Genomic DNA, 19923 nt, shown 5'->3' with positions numbered 1-19923 from the left:
AAAGGTGCCCCAGTTTCCCCTATTTTGAGTTTGAAGCCTCATATTTTTAATTCAAACTAAACTTTTTGTTACTTCCTATTTATAAGTATGGTACTAAATCTTAGAGTAGTTCATCATCTTTGTTTTCTCTCAAATTGTTTTTAGTACATTTAAAAATTAATAAAAATAAAGATATTGTTTTGTGCAAAATATCGGACATAGAATTCCTCGAAGCTTCTTGCCCTTTTAGAATTCTTACAAAGTTTTTTACAGCATTTCGTTCGTATATACTATACTTTTGGTTTATTTTTTACATTGTGCAACCTTAAAAAATGCACAAACTAAAGGAAAATAGAAATATGAATAAAAACATAACAAGTGTCTGAAATTGCAAACAGCTTGAAATTCGGCACTGTTACCCTATACACTGAGAGAAATCCGAAAAAATTAAAATAACATTCCGGAAATGTTAATTATACCCTGCATAATTTATCCAAAATCGGTGTTAATATTATGCTTTTTAGGTGTATTATGGGTTAAAGTTACCCTTTTTCACGTTAATTTTACACTTTAAATTGTGTAAAATTAACATTAAAAAATGTTTATATATTTTTACACCTAAAAAATGTTAAAGTTACGAGGAAAAAAGTAAATCGCAATCTTTTTTTCTCAATGTATAATCTACGCAACAAATTAGCAACTTTTTTGGCACACGGATCTCTCATGGTACGTTTAGAAGAGTTAAATCTCCTGATTAAGAATCTGTTGTTGGTTTTGCTAAATTATCAATTATTTCTTCGATTTTAGTATACAAAACTTAATGAATCGGCATCCGTTGGAAAAGTAAGTTGTTGTACATCAACTTTGTTAGACACATGAACTAAAAAATTTTCGAAAAATTACCTTAGAACCTTTCAAAATATCATATGAACTAAATTAAACCAAATATTTAGGTACCCTCTTCAGCATACAATAGATGCCTCTTAGGACTACACTTCGTCCTTAGAAGACATCCCGTTCCGATCCCTCTAAATGATTTTTATTAATACAATATCTTTAACTGACCAATATCTTCTCATGTTTTTGTTTTGCTTATATCAATTCAAACAGTAAACTTAAATTTATTTGAAAGGATACTGATCTCTGAAACTGAATTCTCTTTTAGAGACGAAATAACAATCAAGAGGTTTTTCCATCCACTGCCGTTCTGGCGTGACTAACCAGCCTACTCCGAAGGCAAACGGACCAACTTCTTCTAATATCGGTATTATATCGGTATCGGTAATATCGGTAAAGAAAAGGCTGTAACATTCTAATAAGTAATTTGCTAAATTATTCAAGTTATAGATTTATAAAAGGAAAATTGCATAGAGGACTAGGAGGAGGTGAGGCTACATTAATGTACGATTTTCGTGTACTTCCAAAGCAAGCAGAGCCTTACAATTATTTTATTTAGTTGCACCACAATTGATTTTTAAAGCTAAATCACATTATGCTAAAAGCCAGCCTCCCTTAGAAATATGCGAAGAACCAGTGAAATATCACGATAAATGGAAAATTCACGTAACATGACTCAACTCCGATAATTCAAATGAATTAAAACAATCTGACTTTAAGTCATGTACCTTGTACTCTACTGATTAAAATATTTTATTGGTCATTTCGATTTTTTACCGTCGAGATACAAATTTACTAAACAAAATTGATTATTCCCAAAATACTAATAAATTGTACAACATATTCGTGATGAATTAGTTGCAATGAACATTTTGGGAACGTTTGGGCCCAATCGAAATAAATATAAAGACGTGACAACGTCCTAATATTAATTTCACCTAATATCGCAATCATTTAATTACCATAAAAGTAAAATTCATTTTGACAAATTGCTAAAACAAACACGTGCTTTCCGGTAAAATTCATCGCCTGAGGGATGAATTTTGTAACATTCAACAAGAATAGCTGAGCCTAATAACACACTTTAATATTATAGACTTTGACCGACTCATTAATATTCCCAAAAATATTAATAACACTCATAAGTGAAAGTCATGAAATGTAGTTAATTGCTTGATAAATTAAAAGTTTTCAACATGCATAATATCCTGAAAAGATTTATCGTCCCTGAGATCTAAAAAAAAATAATTTCCCAATTTTTCGTATTATACAACAATTAAAGGTATTAAAATGAAATCAATCATTAATATACTGACATTTCTTACATTATACTTTTTATTCTTAATTCCATAGAAAAAAGACTTTTTTTTATTATTACACAATTATCTTAACCTTGTCATTTGCAAATACCTCCAAACTATCATAGTACCTACATAAAATTATTCAACAAAGACGGAATTTTAATACTTCCCTCTGGGGTAATGCAGGCGATTTCGTTAAAAAAAAAACGATTTTTGATGAAAATTGTTCCAAATGTGTAGATGTAGAGGCCATTCAGGGTTTGAATCAAGAAATTTACCTTTCTTGAACCTTTTGTGGTAGCCTTAACTATTGTGTTAATTTACTTTTCATTCGTTTTCTTCCTATGAACCTAATCGGCACGTGCATTGAATAAATATCAAAATTTATAATTTATTTTCTGAAGTTTTTTCTAAAATATAAGCCTCGTTTTTTTTCAATAAATCAACAAGTGAGTATATTAAAATGATTTTCCCACTCTGTAACTCATGAAGCATATTTCCCCCACCCCTTTGGGATATGGAGAAAAATATCACTGATTGTTTCTATCGTGGATTTTATTCTCTATACAAAAATGCACTTTATGCCAGCAATTACGATGACTTAGCATTGTATGTGTAAAGATTGATTTACTTTTTCTCCCCCACACGCAAAATCTCTTTAGATTATATTGGCAAATCTACAGGTACACTGAGAGAAATCCGAAAAAGTTAAAATAACATTCCGGAAATGTTTATTTTATCCTGCAGTATTGATCCGAAATCTGTGTAAATATTATGCTTTTTAGGTGTATTAGGGGTTAAAGTTACCCTTTTTCATGTTAACTTTACCCTTAAAACATGTGTAAAATTAACATTAAAAAATGTTGATATATTTTTACACATAAAAAGTGTTAAAGTTATGAGCAAAACAAGTTAATCGCACCCCCGTTTTTTTTCTCAGTGTAGCTTCTGTTGAATAAAACCTCTTATACATATTTTCAATTGTACTTGTTTTTATACTCAAGACATAAAGCTTTTATTACGAATCTTTAATAGAAAGCTTAATAGAAAAATTATTATTATTGATAATTTAATTATTAATCAAACAATCCGCTTTTTTCCAATTTGTCACCGTTCTGGAGCTTAAACTGTAAGAAATATAAACTTTCGGAATTCAGTGACGACGTTCAATAAAAAAAAACTCCAAATGTTTCTATTCTTTTGGAATTGCCCCCTCCATCCTCCAAAAAATCATGTTTTTGGTTTTTTCTCTCAAAAATGATCCTAATAATTTCCTTCATTTTTAAAAATGTTTTAATGGTTTTAAGGGTTTTAAGGGTAGCCTAAACAGACATTTCGTCCTTACAGTGACCGGAAATTCTTCAACTTGAATTATTCAAGGTCAACCACTCTAGACTGGAGGGCCTATTTCTCAATCTATTTGGTCAAATTTATATTTATTTGATAGATACTGAAATTCTAAAAACGACTACATTGGTCCCAAGCAATGAATCAGTAAAGTACGGATAATTGATATATAGAAAATATTGTTTTCTGTGGATTTTTAGGCATTTATCGACCTAGAATCCAAACTATAAGGGATATAGACTTCCTGTCTTCTTTTTATATTTGAACATGGTTATTAACTTTTATAATATTTATCAATTGAAGTGATTAAAAATTACAAAAAAGAAAATAAAATTGTACTATAGCTTCTCATACATAGGGAAAAGTACTCTCCCTTCGAACGTTCATGCCTTCGAATAATGTGCATTTTTTTTATTTTTCCTAAGAGACTCCGACATAATCATCACATAATTATCAATAATTGATAATAAGTTAACCAATATTTAATAGAAATAGAAATGTGTAAGGCACTTGGGAAAAATAAAAGAAAATTCAAACTAATCGAAGGCATGAACGTTCGAGGAAAGAGTATTTTCCCCTATTCCAATTCAAAGGTCCCCACTTTTCCCTATGTATTTTTGCGTTAAACTTAAATCTTTAAAAAATTTCTGAAGCCAGAGGTTTAAAATTTGTTTTTACCGTATTAAAATGAGTAGCTTTATCTCTATGGTGGAGTAACCACTTACTTTTTATATTAGGGGTCCATCTGGAAGATGATTGCCCCGAGTAACCACTTATCGCCACTTTTAGGAAAAAGTGAAATTAACTTTATTATAAATTTTGACTCCTTGTTATAAGATAATTCAAATTTGGGACAAAGTTACTTAGATGTGTAGGCTCTAGATTCGTCAAAACAATAGTCCTACAATTTAATCCCGGACTACTTTTAAAACTGATTTTTAATAACAATGAAAAAAATTACTTCGTCGCCACTTTTTAACACTTTTCGCCAGTTTTGTAACCACTTCTCGCCACCCACTTGAAAAAGTCCAAACTCGATTATTTTAGGTAATATTATGAAAAGAATACATTCAGCATTTCTTTTTCCTCATGATCACCTTATAATAATAATAATAATAATAATAATAATAATAATAATAATAATAATAATAATAATGCTGGCACAACATTCCAGGAACGAACTAGGCCTTCCCACAAGGGGATTTCTAGACATGTATTATTATTTTTTCTTGTACGGGATGTGGTTGTCAGTCCCATGCCCGTGGAATCAAGTGCAGTGAAGCTCACTGGATGCAATCCGAACACCTTTAACGCCGGAAAAATTCCTGGTGACCTAAAGGGGATTCGAACCCGGAACACTTGCATCATAGAGCGAGTGCTCTACCACTTGACCCATTGAGTGCAAATAATAATCTTACGTCAAATAAGTATGGTTTTGGCAGCTAGATGTCTCTATTTTAACAGAATGCATCCAAAGTGAAATTTGGTTTGAACAATACGAATGGATCACTTTCAATTATTTTAATTGAATGTGTTGAATTGAAACAATTCAATATTAACAAAGCCTTAAAAAATTAATAATAATAATAATAATAAAGGGGATTCGAACCCTGGACACTTTGAATCATAGAGCGAGTGCTCTAGCACTTGATCCATTGAGGGCATCACCTTATTATTATTCACTTTAAATGATTTATCTTATTTTTTATTTAAGAAATCAAATTATTAGACTATTGTAGAAAGTAAACAAAACAGATTTGACAACTGAAAATCTATTAAGTGAATTTAGCGTCGCCTATTGAAAAACAATGGCAACAGGTGGTAAATCAACTTCAGAATATTACCACTTTCCGCCATGGCTCATTTTTGCATAAAAATAATATAAAATGAAATATTAATTAACTAAACACAAATTTTATGTATTCTTTGATTGTAATTAAATGTTCAACAGTCAAATTATTTATCCGTAAACATAAATTTTGTTCGATAAAAGTTTCATGACACTTAAAAATATTTGGTAAAAAATATTGGATTCCATACACTTGATTAAAATATTGCTCTAAAAATGCTTAAACACTTAAATTAAAAAAAGTGGTTTTCGACTCTATAACCAGCAGCAGTAAAGATACAAATAATTTTACAGCTAATTTCTTTCACAAATAATGGAAAAATGCGATTTCGATATTAGTGGCGAAAAGTGGGGCTTTGGCGAGAAGTGGAGATTCCACCCTATACCTTCAATTCAAAGTTAGAAAATGGGGTTTATCATCGGATTATCCTTATTGAAGAGCATGAGGTAATTTCAGACAGCTGAAATATTTTTTAAGACTCTTTTGCCAAACGTTTATGACTTGTTTTTAAGCTAGGTAATACCAGCTAATTTTAGCATAGGATGGCTATCAAGCTTCGCACATACTCTGGCTTCGAACATTTTATATTTTTCCTGTGTTCCTGTAATGAATGTAATCTATTTTTTCAGGAAATATTTGACTTAAGACTAGGTATTAAAATATATTGCCACTAGGTTAGATTTGTTAAAGGAATATGGAAAAGTTCTGCCTGCTTAAATTGCCTAGCGCTCCTCTACTTCGTTTCAACATTTAACTGCTAAAGTCCACTTAGTATCACAGATTTATTAATGAACCAAACGCGGAATGTGTCTCAATTTAAAACATGCTGACTGTATATCTGAGCTATTAACAAACTGTTTAACAAGACGGCCAACGCTTGCGCTCACATGTGATGAAGGAGGAGATTCCCTTGCACTCATTCAGCCAATTGTGAGTGTGGCATCCCCCGAAAACCCAGCATTTTGTTCTATTTATACGATATCACGCTTGCAAGAGACCAATTCCTATTCACCCAACATTATTGCTGATGTCGGACAAATTGCCAAAGAATGAAATGAAACGTGACGCCCACTTTTTATTAATTTTTTTTCACTTCTCACAAAACCAAAACAAAAGTCTCATCTTAAGAATTCTCATAAATGGATCATAGCACCATTTATTTTCTGCGAGAAAAAAAATTCTTCTTATTCGGGAAATAAACTCAAAAGGCTAAGAATTGACAAATGTTACAAAAACTGATGACAAATCTCTATATGCGACAATGGAGTGTTTTCTCTATTTTTAGTCAAGGTGTTGAATATTTCTATTGCCCGGCATTTACTTAAAAAAGGAGTATATAGTATTACCAAGTGTTCAATACAATGTCTTGACTTCTTTTGAAGTTCTGAAAGGCATCAAGAGAGAGAAAAAAAAGAGGTAACTAACAATGGAAAGTGAGGAACTCTACACTTTTGCAAGTCAAATATATGACCTTTGAACCTACTTTTAATAAATGACAAAAAGAATCCATTATAAAATTGAATACAAGGAAAAATAACTCTTCTACATACCCTCTTAGAGAATACTGTCCTATCAGGAAGTCTAAATGACATGCAAATTCCCTATACATGGTGTATCACAAGACTCAAAATTTTGAAGAGGTATATACAATAATTCCACTGAATACTCTCAGGCTTTAGATTTAAAGAAATAATTCAAATTTATTTTCTGAATTTAAAAAAATAAAATTCTTATGTACGCATTTTGAATACTTTTGAGACTTTGAACTTTACTGCCAAGTAACGTCACAAAGTGAGTCAAGCAATTCTTTTGCTTTAATGGTAAAAAAAAATGGGCATGAAGGCAAGATGTTTTATTCATTTTTAGAGTTTGATATAATGATTAATCATGAATCGAATACATTGTAATTAAAAAAACTGAGATTTTTCATTCCTACTTTATAATCTTAACTTAAACTAACAGTTCATAGGAATGGAAAATTGTTGTACACATCATAGAAATTTTCAGAAGAAAAATACACTAACGTCCAAATGACCGCATATTAAATCACGTCGATCCAATCCTCTTCTTACAAATTGGCCAAAAAAAAAACTTGAAATTTCCTAATCACATAAAGAGGAAATTAATCTATCCTAATTTTGAATTTTAAACCATAAAATAGCTGGTATTGATATGTGTCTAAGTCTACCCCATGTTCGTCTGAAACTATCATTTGGCAACTTTGAATCAGTATTGTTTATTTTATGATTTTTACTTTGTTTTTCAGCAAAATCTGACCTTAAAGATTGAACTTTACACTAAGACAGATTTTCCTAGAGAACTGTGGGGCAGTTTCACGCAGGCATGACAATTTTTTTTGTGACAATCAATTAAAATTCAAAGGGTTGCTAAATTTATGCTATGTTAACTACGCCATTCCCTCCTATCCAAAAACTTCTGCAAAATTTACGAAGTTATAATAAGCTACACTGTAATCACTACGTTTAGCGTGCGTAATGGAAATAACGTGATTATTGTAGCAGAGTTGAACAATAAAACAAGTTAAAGTCCAAGCTCAAATCCCACTGCCATTGTACAAAAATAAACAAAAGAACAATAGGATAAAGTGTTTAATTTCGGACAGCACTGAAAATCGGACACCTTCCTTCAAACTCGATAAAAAATCAATTAATTATTAATTTTTCTATTCAAAGGTTATTAATCCTGATTTTGTAAATATTGGCTAAAAAGTAAAAGCCGTTATTTAATAAAATCAAAGAGTGTCTTTGTAAGAAACATTTGGAAAAAGTAGGATAAAAGCTCATAATTTTGGACAGTCTGCTTATAAGCATCGATGTTCTAAGATTGAAGTGCGATATTTTCAATACTAATTGATTTTTTTGTTACTCTCTTATCAAAAGGATTGTTTAGAAACTTGGCAAGCTATTTATCGTCTTATTTTTACTAAAATTAGTTTTAATACGTTTAAAAATGAATTGATATGTAGAGGTAAATTTGACTCTTATTTTGGATAACTTGGTTGTATATTTGGACAGATAATTCGCCTCAAAAGGATACCCATTGTTCTCCATTTCAAAAACCTAACCAAGTGTTCTTCCTGTTTATGTAAAGGGAACCGTAGAATATCACAGGAACCCCAGAAATTTACTGTATCATTCATTAAAGTGAGTTGACTTCGGTAATCCAATTTTCTCACTACATCTCGTTCGCAGAGATGATTCTCCTTTGTTTCTCCGGGCATTTATACAACCTAGTCATCACAAAGGCTAAAACTTCACGACATTTCGAGAGAAAAACACCTGTCCCAAATAAGGACTATCGCCTCACTGGTGACTCTCTTAGAAAATTTCCCATTTTTCACACGAAAAATGTAATTCACAAGCAAATCTTACTTCAGGTCAAATGTACAAATCATCATTAATGTGAATCAACACAATATTCAATGAATATTTAATAATATCGCTCAAAAAAGGGAGGAAAACTTGTTAGTACTTCACCACAACTAAACAAGACTGAAGTAGACACGAATTCTGTCATATTTGTCGTAAGCAATTGCTCACACTGAATTTTCAATAAAGCAATTTTAACTCAAATCATATTCAAAATTTAACTTAATTAGTTTTAAAATCTCCCAAAAAGAACAAATATTAAGATAGAATTCATTATTCATCAAATATTGGAATAAAAATCCATAATTTTAATGATTTTAATCGCTTTATTTTTAGTGTCCAATTTTAACCCTCAAAGTGTCCAAATTTAGAAACTGTCCAAAATTATGAGCTTTTCCCCTATTGTTTTTTGTCTGATTATTATGGAAGTTTCTAAGAAAACATCAAAGTACTTTACTTGAATTTGCAGCATAATTTCGACCACTTAGAATATAAGTCGAACAACTTGACTATGTTCGCTTTATGATCGACTTTCCAACTGTTTTTGTCCGACTTTCCAGAATATGTTCTTTTTTTTAATTTGCATCATTTTTTTGTTCTACTAAATTTCAAATACAAGCTGTTAAGAAATTGATAGAATATTTCTTAAATTACTTATTTTCTTATATTACTTATTTGTAAATGACTTCGAGATCTTTATAGAGGCAGTAAAGATACAGTAGACTCTTTCAAATTCGGGCTTTTAGAGAGAATTAGAGAAATTCGGACGACAATTTTTTTGAAATGCAACGATTTTTTTATTCATCTGCATACACATATTGAGTTTACATACTCATATTTATGGTAAATTTCATGAAAACCTCTCAATAATGCAAGAACACATCAGACAGAACTAAATCAAACGATGGCAAATTTGAGCATATTTGCGTCATTTGATAATCATAATCAAATTTGAAAAATGTCAACAAACTTTTTTCAAATTTAACGGCTGCCCGAATTAAAAAGTAGACCGATCTGAAAAGAACCAAATTAGCGAGAATCTACTGTAGTCTTAACTCTTTGCTTGAGACTTTACTGACCCCAGCTTATTTTTTACTACTCAAACTCAAAGAGAGAGCAGTTATAATCCGTTTTTGTCTAACTTGTCACCGCTCTGTAACTTGAACGGTAATAGATATCGACTTCCGGTCTTCGCGGTGGCCCCCAATAAGAAAATAACAAAATCGGAGTGTACTAAATTAAATTTGGTGTGACATTTAAAAGAAGAAGAAGAGTATGAAAGAGTAGGATAGACTTATACAAACAATTTGAGATAGAAAAGGATGTAAATTTCGATTTCATGAAATTTTCTTGATCTAAAAGATGTGGCAGCGCCATTAAGATTCAAATGTCAAAAAGCACATTTCCCTTCGAGATAGTGTACAGTAGTCCCTCTCTCAAATGGGCATTTGGGGCGAAATGTCATCTTTATCGATAGATTTGGGTGTCAAAGCCTTTGTAAATTCCACAAAAAGCGCTCAATTATAAAGAATCACGATAAAATAGGAAGAACTACAGCGAATTTGACCAAATTAGCTTCATAATAAAACGAAAATTGACGATTGAAAAAGAGCCGATTGAGCGAGAGTCTACTGTAAAAGGGTTTTCCGCAAATATGTAAAGCGATTAAAATACTGTAAGAATGTTGGTATTATAAATTCCTCAGATCTTCACATATTTTGCCCCACGTCCCCCTATAATAATTATTACTAAGTGTTGATAAATTTGCTTTCAATCATGAATTTTAAATATAATTCTATGTTAATTAGAAGAATAAGGATATAAGCCTGGGAAACTTTAATATTTTTCCCATTAATATGTTCTCTTCGCGGAAATCTTGATAATTAAATGAATATTGATTTAAAAACTTTCTTAACAAAATTGGAAATTCCAATAATTAAAAATGTTTACTCATTAAATACCTTATTGAAAAATTCAAACAAAAAAAAAGATGCCGCAAAAATTATTTTTATATATTATGTATTTTTATGATGATTAAGCAATATTCTTGCACTTTTCTGCACTATACCATCCCATACAGTACACCTTCCTTCTCAAAGGCATTTAAGCTGAAGTGCTTCAACATTTTGATTTATGACACTTTTGGTTGAAGTATTTATTGCAACTCTCTGAGGGATTTCTTCAACTTCCTATGCGACACTTTCACCCAGAGTCAAAGTTGTTTGAGAGGGAAAAAAAAGAGATTTTGCATAACACTTACATTAGATGTACTGGCATCGATGATCACATAGACGAGCAGGACGATCTCCTTCTCGTCGGATCCCAGTCCAGGACCACCCAGTCCACATGTGGCCACATACAGGGAAACAACGTGGCCCGGCATCAGCATTTTCCAAACAGGTGTCACACTTTGCACTTGTACCTCTCTTCTTCACTTTTTTTTTACCTACTCTATAATCCTTTTTTTTCTTTTTTTTTTGCTATCTGTCACTTGTGTTCACCAAAGCTTACGCACTATCAGTCTGAGGTGGAGAGGATTTCCCGGGAGTTATTGCTGTGCGGTATCTGGCACCTCCTGAGCCTCCCATTCGTGTTGATGTGGTCAAAATCCAGAAGAACTGGTTATTGAGTATTCTGTTGTTGCCATTGATGATTTGTTGATTTTCTTCGGTGCTTTTTTTCACCTTCCCCTCTAACTCTGTCTGCGTGAGCCGCGAAGACTCTGCGTTACGTAACGCTCAACGGGCAAGAGTATAAAAGGTGGACTTCTGCGGTACCTCTTCCCTTCTTTTACCTCCCCCTCAGCTTCTTCACTCTCGATGGTCAGTGCTGGGGAAATGCCAATCACACTCTTCCGAGAGAAATTCCCTGCGTATTTTCACCCAAGTCTCTCTCTCTCTCTCGATCACAAACCTGTGTGCGTCTTCATCATCAGCAAAAATTTTACAGTTTAACGCATAATGTTCATTTTTTTTCTTAAATTACTTTTTCAATCTCAAAGATTTAATTGAGAAAATTTTGTCTGTTCTTTTATACTTTGCAATTCATTACAAATGAATAAAAGTTCATAGAAATCTTTCATTACACAGAAAAAAATAAATCGTGAATTGTTTGTAAAAGTTTGTAAATCCTCACTTGGGGACTTACGAAATAACTCGTAAATTGTTAAACCCACTAAAAAGTCCGTAAAAGTTTGTACTTTGTTCACAAACATTGTTTGTAATGACCAGCGCACAGTAAATTTTATTTGTAAACATGTTTTCAAAAATTTCTATAAGAGTGAGCGAGATGACTAGATCTAGATCTCACTCAATCACATTGTAATGTCAAAAACATGTTTACACAACAAAAGTTATTGTGCGTTATGGCCTCTACACATTGGGAGTAATTTCTGTCAAAAATTGCTTTTTTGAAGGAAATTCCCTGCAGCGTTGTAGGGGGAAACATCAAATTTCTGTCAAAAACGCAATTTTTGACGAAAATTGCTCCCAATGTGTAGACGCCTTTAGGCATAACATGCCCGTCAAATAATATCTGCAGATATCTTTAAGATTTCTGTAGAGAAAATCTACACCTCTACAGAATATCTGCAGATAATTCTGTAGATATTCTTACGAATTTTATTTGGGCTTGGAACAAAATTCGTCAGAATATTTCGGCAGATTTTCTGACGAATCTCTGACGAATTTCTGTAGATATTCTGCCGATTTTCTGTAGATTTTTTTCTACATTCCAGACTTTCCAGACAAGATGTGTCAGAAGAGATGGAAAAATTTTTCACTGAAGTTTGCAAAATTCAATAGAGTTATTTTTTGTGATATCACGGTGTTTATATAAAATAAAGAATTCTGCGACGCCGTGTTACAAGTAGAGAAAAGTGAAGTGAAAACTTTAAGCAGAGTATCGACCTAAATTTCGTGTTTTTGTATCATTCCATGGGCGATTTTTAAAAAATTAGTATTTTTGCTCGCATCTTTTTACTTATTTAAAATGTTTAATCGGTAATGCTTGTTAAGCAGAGCATACCATTTTCTTTATAACTCCTACAGTTTCTACATAAATCAACAATATTTTTGTGAAGTAATGGACACTATGCCGATTTTCTCGGCAGAAATTCTACCAAAAATCTGTAGATTTTCTGCAGAAATTCTGCCGAAAATCTACAGATTTTCTAGCAAAAATTCAGCAGAAAATCTACAGATTTTCTCTGAATACACTGGAATATACCGTTAAAATTCAAAAAACCTCAGAGTAAAATCAGCAGGTAGAATAATGATTTGACGGGTAATCACTTGACGAGTATTATGCCCAACGCACAATAACTTTTGTTTTGTAAACATGTTTTTGACATTTTAGTGAGAGTAAGTGAGATCTAGATCTAGTCATCTCGCTCATTCTCATGGGAAATTTTGAAAATATGTTTACAAACAAAAGTTACTGTGCGTTAGTCATTACAGTAGACTCTCACTCAATCGGCTCTTTTTCAATCGGGCGAAAAATGTTGTTGACAATTTTCACGTTTAATTATGAAGCTAATTTGCTCAAATTTACTGTAGTTCTTCTTATTTTATCGTGATTCTTTATAATTGAGCGCTTTTTGTGGAATTTATAAAGGCTTTGACTCCCAAATCTATCGATAAAGCGGATGATATTTTGACGAAAATGCCCGATTGAGAGAGTCTACTGTACTTCTTTTACAAATATTTGTTCGTAAATGTTTGTAAACACGAAAAATTGTTCGTAAAATTTTGTCATTTGTTCGTAAATCTGTGCTAGACAAACAAAAATTTACGAACGTTTGTAAAAGCACAAAAATGTTCGCCAAAGTAATGTTACGAAAAATGTTTGTGAAAAAGTACAAACTGTTACGAACTTTTTAGTGAGTTAGAAGAAAGTGCTCATGCTTCGTACAATCCCAAGATTCGTAATGACTCAATTTTCCCTATGTTTTTCAATAAATGTGACTCATCGCCCTTATTGCGAAGTCACATTTATTCAGAAACATAGGAAAGATTTAGTCATTAAAAAGCATTGGATCGTACGAAGCATGGGCACAATCATTTACGAAATGCTTCTTTCTGTGTTCACTGAAAGGAGAAGTTAATAAATCCTCAAACAAAATTAACGTTTTTGGCATACGTTTTAGGTCAGCAATAATTTTATGATATCAAAATTCACATCTTTTTCTCTCTTAAACATTTTGAATTATATCTATCCCACTCTTTCACCTCTAAATCTGTTGGGTATCGACCCAACGACAGATGGCGTAAGCCATGCCTGACGCCATCACGGTCACATGACCCTTCCGCGCTCTTAAAGCGTCACTTGCTATACGATTGTCTTGAACTTAGTACGCCATTTATGTGCTCCAGAATTTATTGAAAAATATATCTTGTGAATTAGCTCTAACATCGTGTATTTTATTGCGAAACCACTCCTCAATTGGCATCCCTATCATCTATACTCGAACTCCGTTTCGGCGACGATTCAGGGATTAACTATTGATTGTTGCAGGTAGGCCACACCACAACAACTGGCGACGATTCAGGGATTAACTATTGATTGTTGCAGGTAGGCCACACCACAACAACTGGCGACGAGAGGTGAGGAAAAGCCCCACAACAACTTGACGGGAAGTGAGGAAAAGCTCCAACAACTGAATTTCCAGAAGCCGCATCTAGAGAAATACGCATTCCGGGAAACTTATCCAATAGTTTCACCCTAACCTCACAAACGGGCACATGTGACAATGGCTACTCAAAAAGAAGACAATATCTCTCTTCTGAGCATCCTCAGCGCAACTCAGAAGCTCCTGGAGGACCAACAAAAACGGCTTGCTCAACTTGAGGCAAGATCCAACCAACCAGATCGTCCAGAACTCACCATTGAGGCTCTTGCGCCTTCGATTCAGACGTTCGTCTACGATCCGGACAACGGCGTCACCTTCGACGCATGGTTTTCACTTCATGAGGACATTTTCCGTGAAGATGCAAAATCCCTCGACGACTCTGCCCGAGTTCGTCTTCTCCTCAGGAAGCTCAACCCTCAAGGGCATGAGGGTTATGTGAATTCTCTTCTTCCAAAAGCTCCACGAGATTTCACGTTTGACGAGACAGTTGCACGGCTAAAAGACCTTTTTGGCCGCCGGGAATCACTTTTTCACACCCGCTGGAGATGCCTCCAAATACAGAAGAAAGAGACGGATGACTTTCAGACACATTCGACTGTCATCAACAAGATTTGTGAAGAGTTTAAGCTGGGAGAGCTTACGCCAGAGCACTTCAAGTGTCTTGTTTTTATACTAAGCCTCAAAAGCAAGAATGATTCTGATGTGCGAACGCGACTTCTTCATAAACTGGAAGTGGAGAAGCCTGAGACACTCACATTGTCCTTTATGGCCAGTGAAGCAACACGTCTCACCAACTTGAAGACTGAGAGTGCTGATCTTGAGCTCAAAGACACTATGCAGGGTGTTCATTTTGTTCAGCGTCAGGGAAAACCTAAAAAGGGGAATTCTTCAAACTCAAAGTCTCAACAATCCGGGCGTAACTCACAAACACAGCCTTCTCAGGTACCAAAATCTCCTTGTTGGTTCTGTGGTGGATTGCACTTTGTCAAACAGTGTAATTACTCAAAGCACACCTGTAAGGATTGCTCCAGGGTGGGCCACAAGGAAGGGTATTGTTCCCAGAACAATTCCCAAAAGAACTCCTCGAGTTCCAAGTCCCAATCAAAACAAAAACAAATACACTCTTCGAAATCGAATGTCAATCCTGTCAGTGTTCACCACACTGTTACAAACAGTCAGGCAAAAAGATACATTGACGTGGTAATGAATGGGAAATCTGTGAAGTTGCTTTTCGACACAGGATCAGATGTGACAATTATCTCCAAGGATGTCTGGAGACATCTTGGATCACCAGTTCTGTCAGAGACTCCCTCTACAGCTTCTGATGCCCAGGGAAATCACATTCCTATGAATGGCGAGTTTTTCTGCACGGTTGACTTCAAAGGGGACATTCAAAGGGCCAGATGTCTTGTCACTGATGTCAACATTAACCTTTTTGGTGTTGAATGGATCAATTTATTCAACCTCTGGGGAAAAACCATTTCTTCACTTTGCAGTGTAAACTCAGTTTCCGAAAAAGACATTGTCACATCACTCAAAACAACTTTCCCATCTGTTTTCTCATCTACAATGGGAAAATGCACCAAGGGACAGGCGCATCTTCAGCTGAAGCCTTCAACAGTTCCAGTGTTCAGACCCAAACGCCCTGTACCATACCATGTCACGGATTTGGTGGATGAGGAACTTCAGAGATTGCAGAATCTGGACATCATTTCTCCTGTGGATCACAGTGAGTATGCAGCTCCTATCGTTGTAGCCCGTAAACCCAATGGTTCCATCCGAATCTGTGCTGATTATTCCACCGGGCTCAACAATAATCTCGAATCCCATCACTATCCTATCCCTACCCCTGACCAAATCTTCGCAACACTGTCAACTTGCTCAGTATTCAGCCAAATAGATCTCTCAGATGCATATCTGCAGATCGAAATGGATGAAGAATCGAAGAAACTCCTCACGATTAACACCCACAGAGGTCTCTTCACATTCAATCGCCTCTGTCCTGGGGTAAAATCGGCACCTGGAATTTTCCAACAGCTCATTGATACCATGCTGGCTGGCATCAATGGGGTTCATGCCTATTTTGATGACGTTCTCATCGCATCAAAGACCAAAGAGGAGCATCATCAGACACTCTTGCAAGTGTTTCGACGACTCAGTGAGTACGACTTCCGTGTCAAATTGGAAAAATGCAATTTTTTTCAAAAGGAAGTACGCTTCCTTGGCTTCATTCTCGATGCCAAAGGACAGCGCCCGGATCCAGCAAAGATTGATGCAATTATCAGTATGCCGGCTCCGTCAAATATTGCACAACTCAGATCTTTCCTCGGGGCCGTCACGTTTTATTCACGGTTCGTGAAGTCTCTCAGCACCATCCGGGCTCCACTGGACAAAATGCTGCAGAAGGACGTTGGAGATTGGAATTGGACGCCACAGTGTCAAAAGGCTTTCATCAAGGTCAAAGAAATCCTATCCTCAAATCTCCTTCTCACACATTACAATCCTTCCCTTCCTATCACAATCGCTGCAGACGCCAGTGAGACGGGTATTGGTTGCGTAGCATACCATACCATGGAAAATGGGCAGCTCAAGGCATTTTATCATGCTTCTCGCACTCTTACCAAGGCCGAGAAATACTATTCACAAATTGACAAGGAGGGTCTTGGACTGGTTTATGCTGTTCAGAAGTTTCACACCTACATCTATGGGAGAAAATTTACTCTTCAGACGGACCACAAGCCCCTACTATCAATTTTTGGCTCGAAGAAGGGAGTGCCCATCCACACCGCCAACCGGCTTCAACGCTGGGCTCTCATTCTGTTGGCATATGATTTTAACATTGAATATGTCCCAACAAATGAGTTTGGTGGAGCTGATGTTCTTAGTCGTTTGATTGAGCAACAAAAGTCAAGCAACGAGGACTTCATCATTGCCCAAGTCCGAGATGACGAGATCGTGGACAACATTCTCATCAGTGACGTGAACAAACGCTTACCGGTGACCTTCAAGAAGATTGAGACTGCCACTCTTTCTTCTCCGACTCTACAAGAAGTCTCCAACTACATCCGACATGGATGGCCTCGCTCTACAGCTGATTTCTCACCGGAAGTGTCAAACTACTACAAAATCAGAGACTCTCTAACACTCATACATTCATGTATAGTCTACAGAGATCGCATTGTCATACCACCAATTTTCAGAAACGCAATTCTCAAGCAGCTACATGACGCTCATCCAGGAATAAATCGTATGAAGAGTCTTGCCCGCTCGTACGTTTTCTGGCCACATATGGATTCTGATATTGAGAACTTGGTCAAATCTTGTTCTTCCTGTGCTGCTGCTGCCAAAAATCCGACAAAATGCGACCTATCCTCATGGCCTCTCACATCAAGGCCATGGCAGAGAGTACACGCCGACTACGCTGGACCAATTGATGGACAGTGGTTCCTTGTCTTAGTAGATGCTTACACAAAATGGCCGGAAGTATACATGACAACTACCACTACATCATTGGCGACCATCAGCAAACTCTCGGATGCCTGCTCACGTTTTGGTTTCATGGAGACCATCGTAACAGACAATGGTACCCAATTCACCAGTGCTGAATTCGCTGAATTCTGCCGCGAGCGAGGTATCACCCACATCACGACAGCGCCATTTCATCCACAAAGCAATGGCCTGGCAGAACGTTTCGTGGACACCTTGAAGCGTTCTCTCTCCAAGCTGTCTGGCATTGGCAACACACAGACAGCCCTCACAAAATTCTTGATGTCCTACCGCTGTACACCCAACCCAAATACGTTCAACGGCAGTTCTCCAGCAGAACTCATGATGTCACGACCACTTCGAACGACACTTTCTCTGACTCAACCTATGGAGAATGATCCAATTGAGAGAAACACGGCCATGGAAAATCAATACAACAAGAAACATGGGACCAAAAGTCGTTCATTCGTTCGAGGGGAGGAGGTATTGGCAAAATGCTTCCGTGGCAATCACTCATTTTGGGCACCCGGTATGATCATCGAGAAACGCGGGAACGTTATGTACAACGTCTCGATCCTTTTGCCGAGAGGATGTTCCAGACTGATTCGCAGCCATGTTAATCAACTCCGTAAACGCTACCCAGACACAAACGAATCACCTGATGATCCCTCTCTGGTTGAAGGTCAACAAGTCTCCATCCCTTTCGACTACGACGATGGAAATCAATCAGCAGACTCCTCTGCTGACGGGACATCTCAGGAATCTTCCAATGTTCCCATGCGGCGAAGTCGTCAGCCATATCGGAACCCTAGGCTTCCGACACGCTCATCTCCTCCACGACTTCGTTCCCGGCTTCCACGCAGGATCCCGCAGGCTCCAGCTTCTTCAAGGGGGGAGGTGTTGGGTATCGACCCAACGACAGATGGCGTAAGCCATGCCTGACGCCATCACGGTCACATGACCCTTCCGCGCTCTTAAAGCGTCACTTGCTATACGATTGTCTTGAACTTAGTACGCCATTTATGTGCTCCAGAATTTATTGAAAAATATATCTTGTGAATTAGCTCTAACATCGTGTATTTTATTGCGAAACCACTCCTCAATTGGCATCCCTATCATCTATACTCGAACTCCGTTTCGGCGACGATTCAGGGATTAACTATTGATTGTTGCAGGTAGGCCACACCACAACAAAATCTAAATTTATTTGCCTGTGATTTTCACAAGAAAAAAAAGAGAGCGGAAAAATGAAATAGGGATTATAAATTTCTTGAAATTTTTTATTCGGGAAAAAGTTCATGAAATCGATGAAATCAAAATTCAGATCCCTTTCTTTTTCATAGGTTTTGCAAGCCTATCGCACACTTTTGCACTCAAATTGAATTGAACAAAATTGATATTGTTCTGATGTTTAAAAGAAAAAGAAGAGCACAAAAAATGGGATAGAAATAGCAAAACGTTCGAGAAAGAAAAGGATGTTAATATTGATTTCAAGAAGTATTCCTGTTTTAAAATCAGAGCCGAAGACATAAAGCATCAAATTTGAAAGAGGAATTCTTTATAAAATATAATAAATGATTTAAACAATTTTAAAAGAAATAATTGACTTTCTGTATATAAAGATTTTTTAATAAAAAAATGGTATAATGGCTCCGGCACACCTTTTAAATTAGGAAAATTTAATGTAATCAAAATTCGCGTGACTTTCTTTCTAAAAAGATTTTCATAAACCTATTTTACTCATTCTGACTCAAAATTCGACTGAACTAAATTTTATTTGATGTGATGTGAAAAAAAAAGTGTGAAAGAGTAAGATAGACATATGCAAAACTTCCAAGAAAAAAAGGAAGTAAATTTCGACTTTATGACATTTTCCTGACCTAAAAGGTGTATCGGAAACATAAAAATCAAATTCCGTCAGCAGGAAGCTAAGTTTAGTCAGCAAAGTCTCCGGCACACTTTTTAGATCGGGAAAATTTCATGAAATCAAAATTCAGATCCTTTTTTCTCAAATGTTTTGCATAAGTCTATCTTACTCTTTCTCA

The 19923-nt window shown here is 35.4% G+C and overlaps 2 protein-coding genes across 4 annotated transcripts in view; one reads left to right on the top strand and one right to left on the bottom strand.

Moving 5' to 3' along the window:
- Window positions 1-19923, bottom strand: part of LOC129803199 (RNA-binding protein fusilli) — a 110922-nt gene that overhangs the window by 84264 nt on the left and 6735 nt on the right. For 2 of the 3 annotated variants that reach the window (XM_055849612.1, XM_055849610.1), the window contains exon 2: window positions 11024-11676. In XM_055849612.1, the coding sequence (XP_055705587.1) occupies window positions 11024-11152 (129 nt within the window). In that variant the 5' untranslated portion in view covers window positions 11153-11676. Of the gene's footprint in view, window positions 1-11023; window positions 11687-19923 lie in introns of all 3 variants that reach the window. The other variant, XM_055849611.1, reaches the window with a different exon arrangement.
- LOC129800295 (uncharacterized protein K02A2.6-like) lies at window positions 14513-18820 on the top strand. Its single transcript, XM_055844575.1, has one exon. It carries the CDS (start codon window positions 14513-14515, stop codon window positions 18818-18820), a length of 4308 nt encoding a protein of 1435 aa, XP_055700550.1.

Source organism: Phlebotomus papatasi, chromosome 2, assembly GCF_024763615.1.
Source record: "Phlebotomus papatasi isolate M1 chromosome 2, Ppap_2.1, whole genome shotgun sequence".
Lineage (NCBI taxonomy): Eukaryota > Metazoa > Arthropoda > Insecta > Diptera > Psychodidae > Phlebotomus > Phlebotomus papatasi.
Note: the sequence above shows the minus strand (reverse complement) of the source record. Positions and strands in the feature narration are given on the sequence as shown.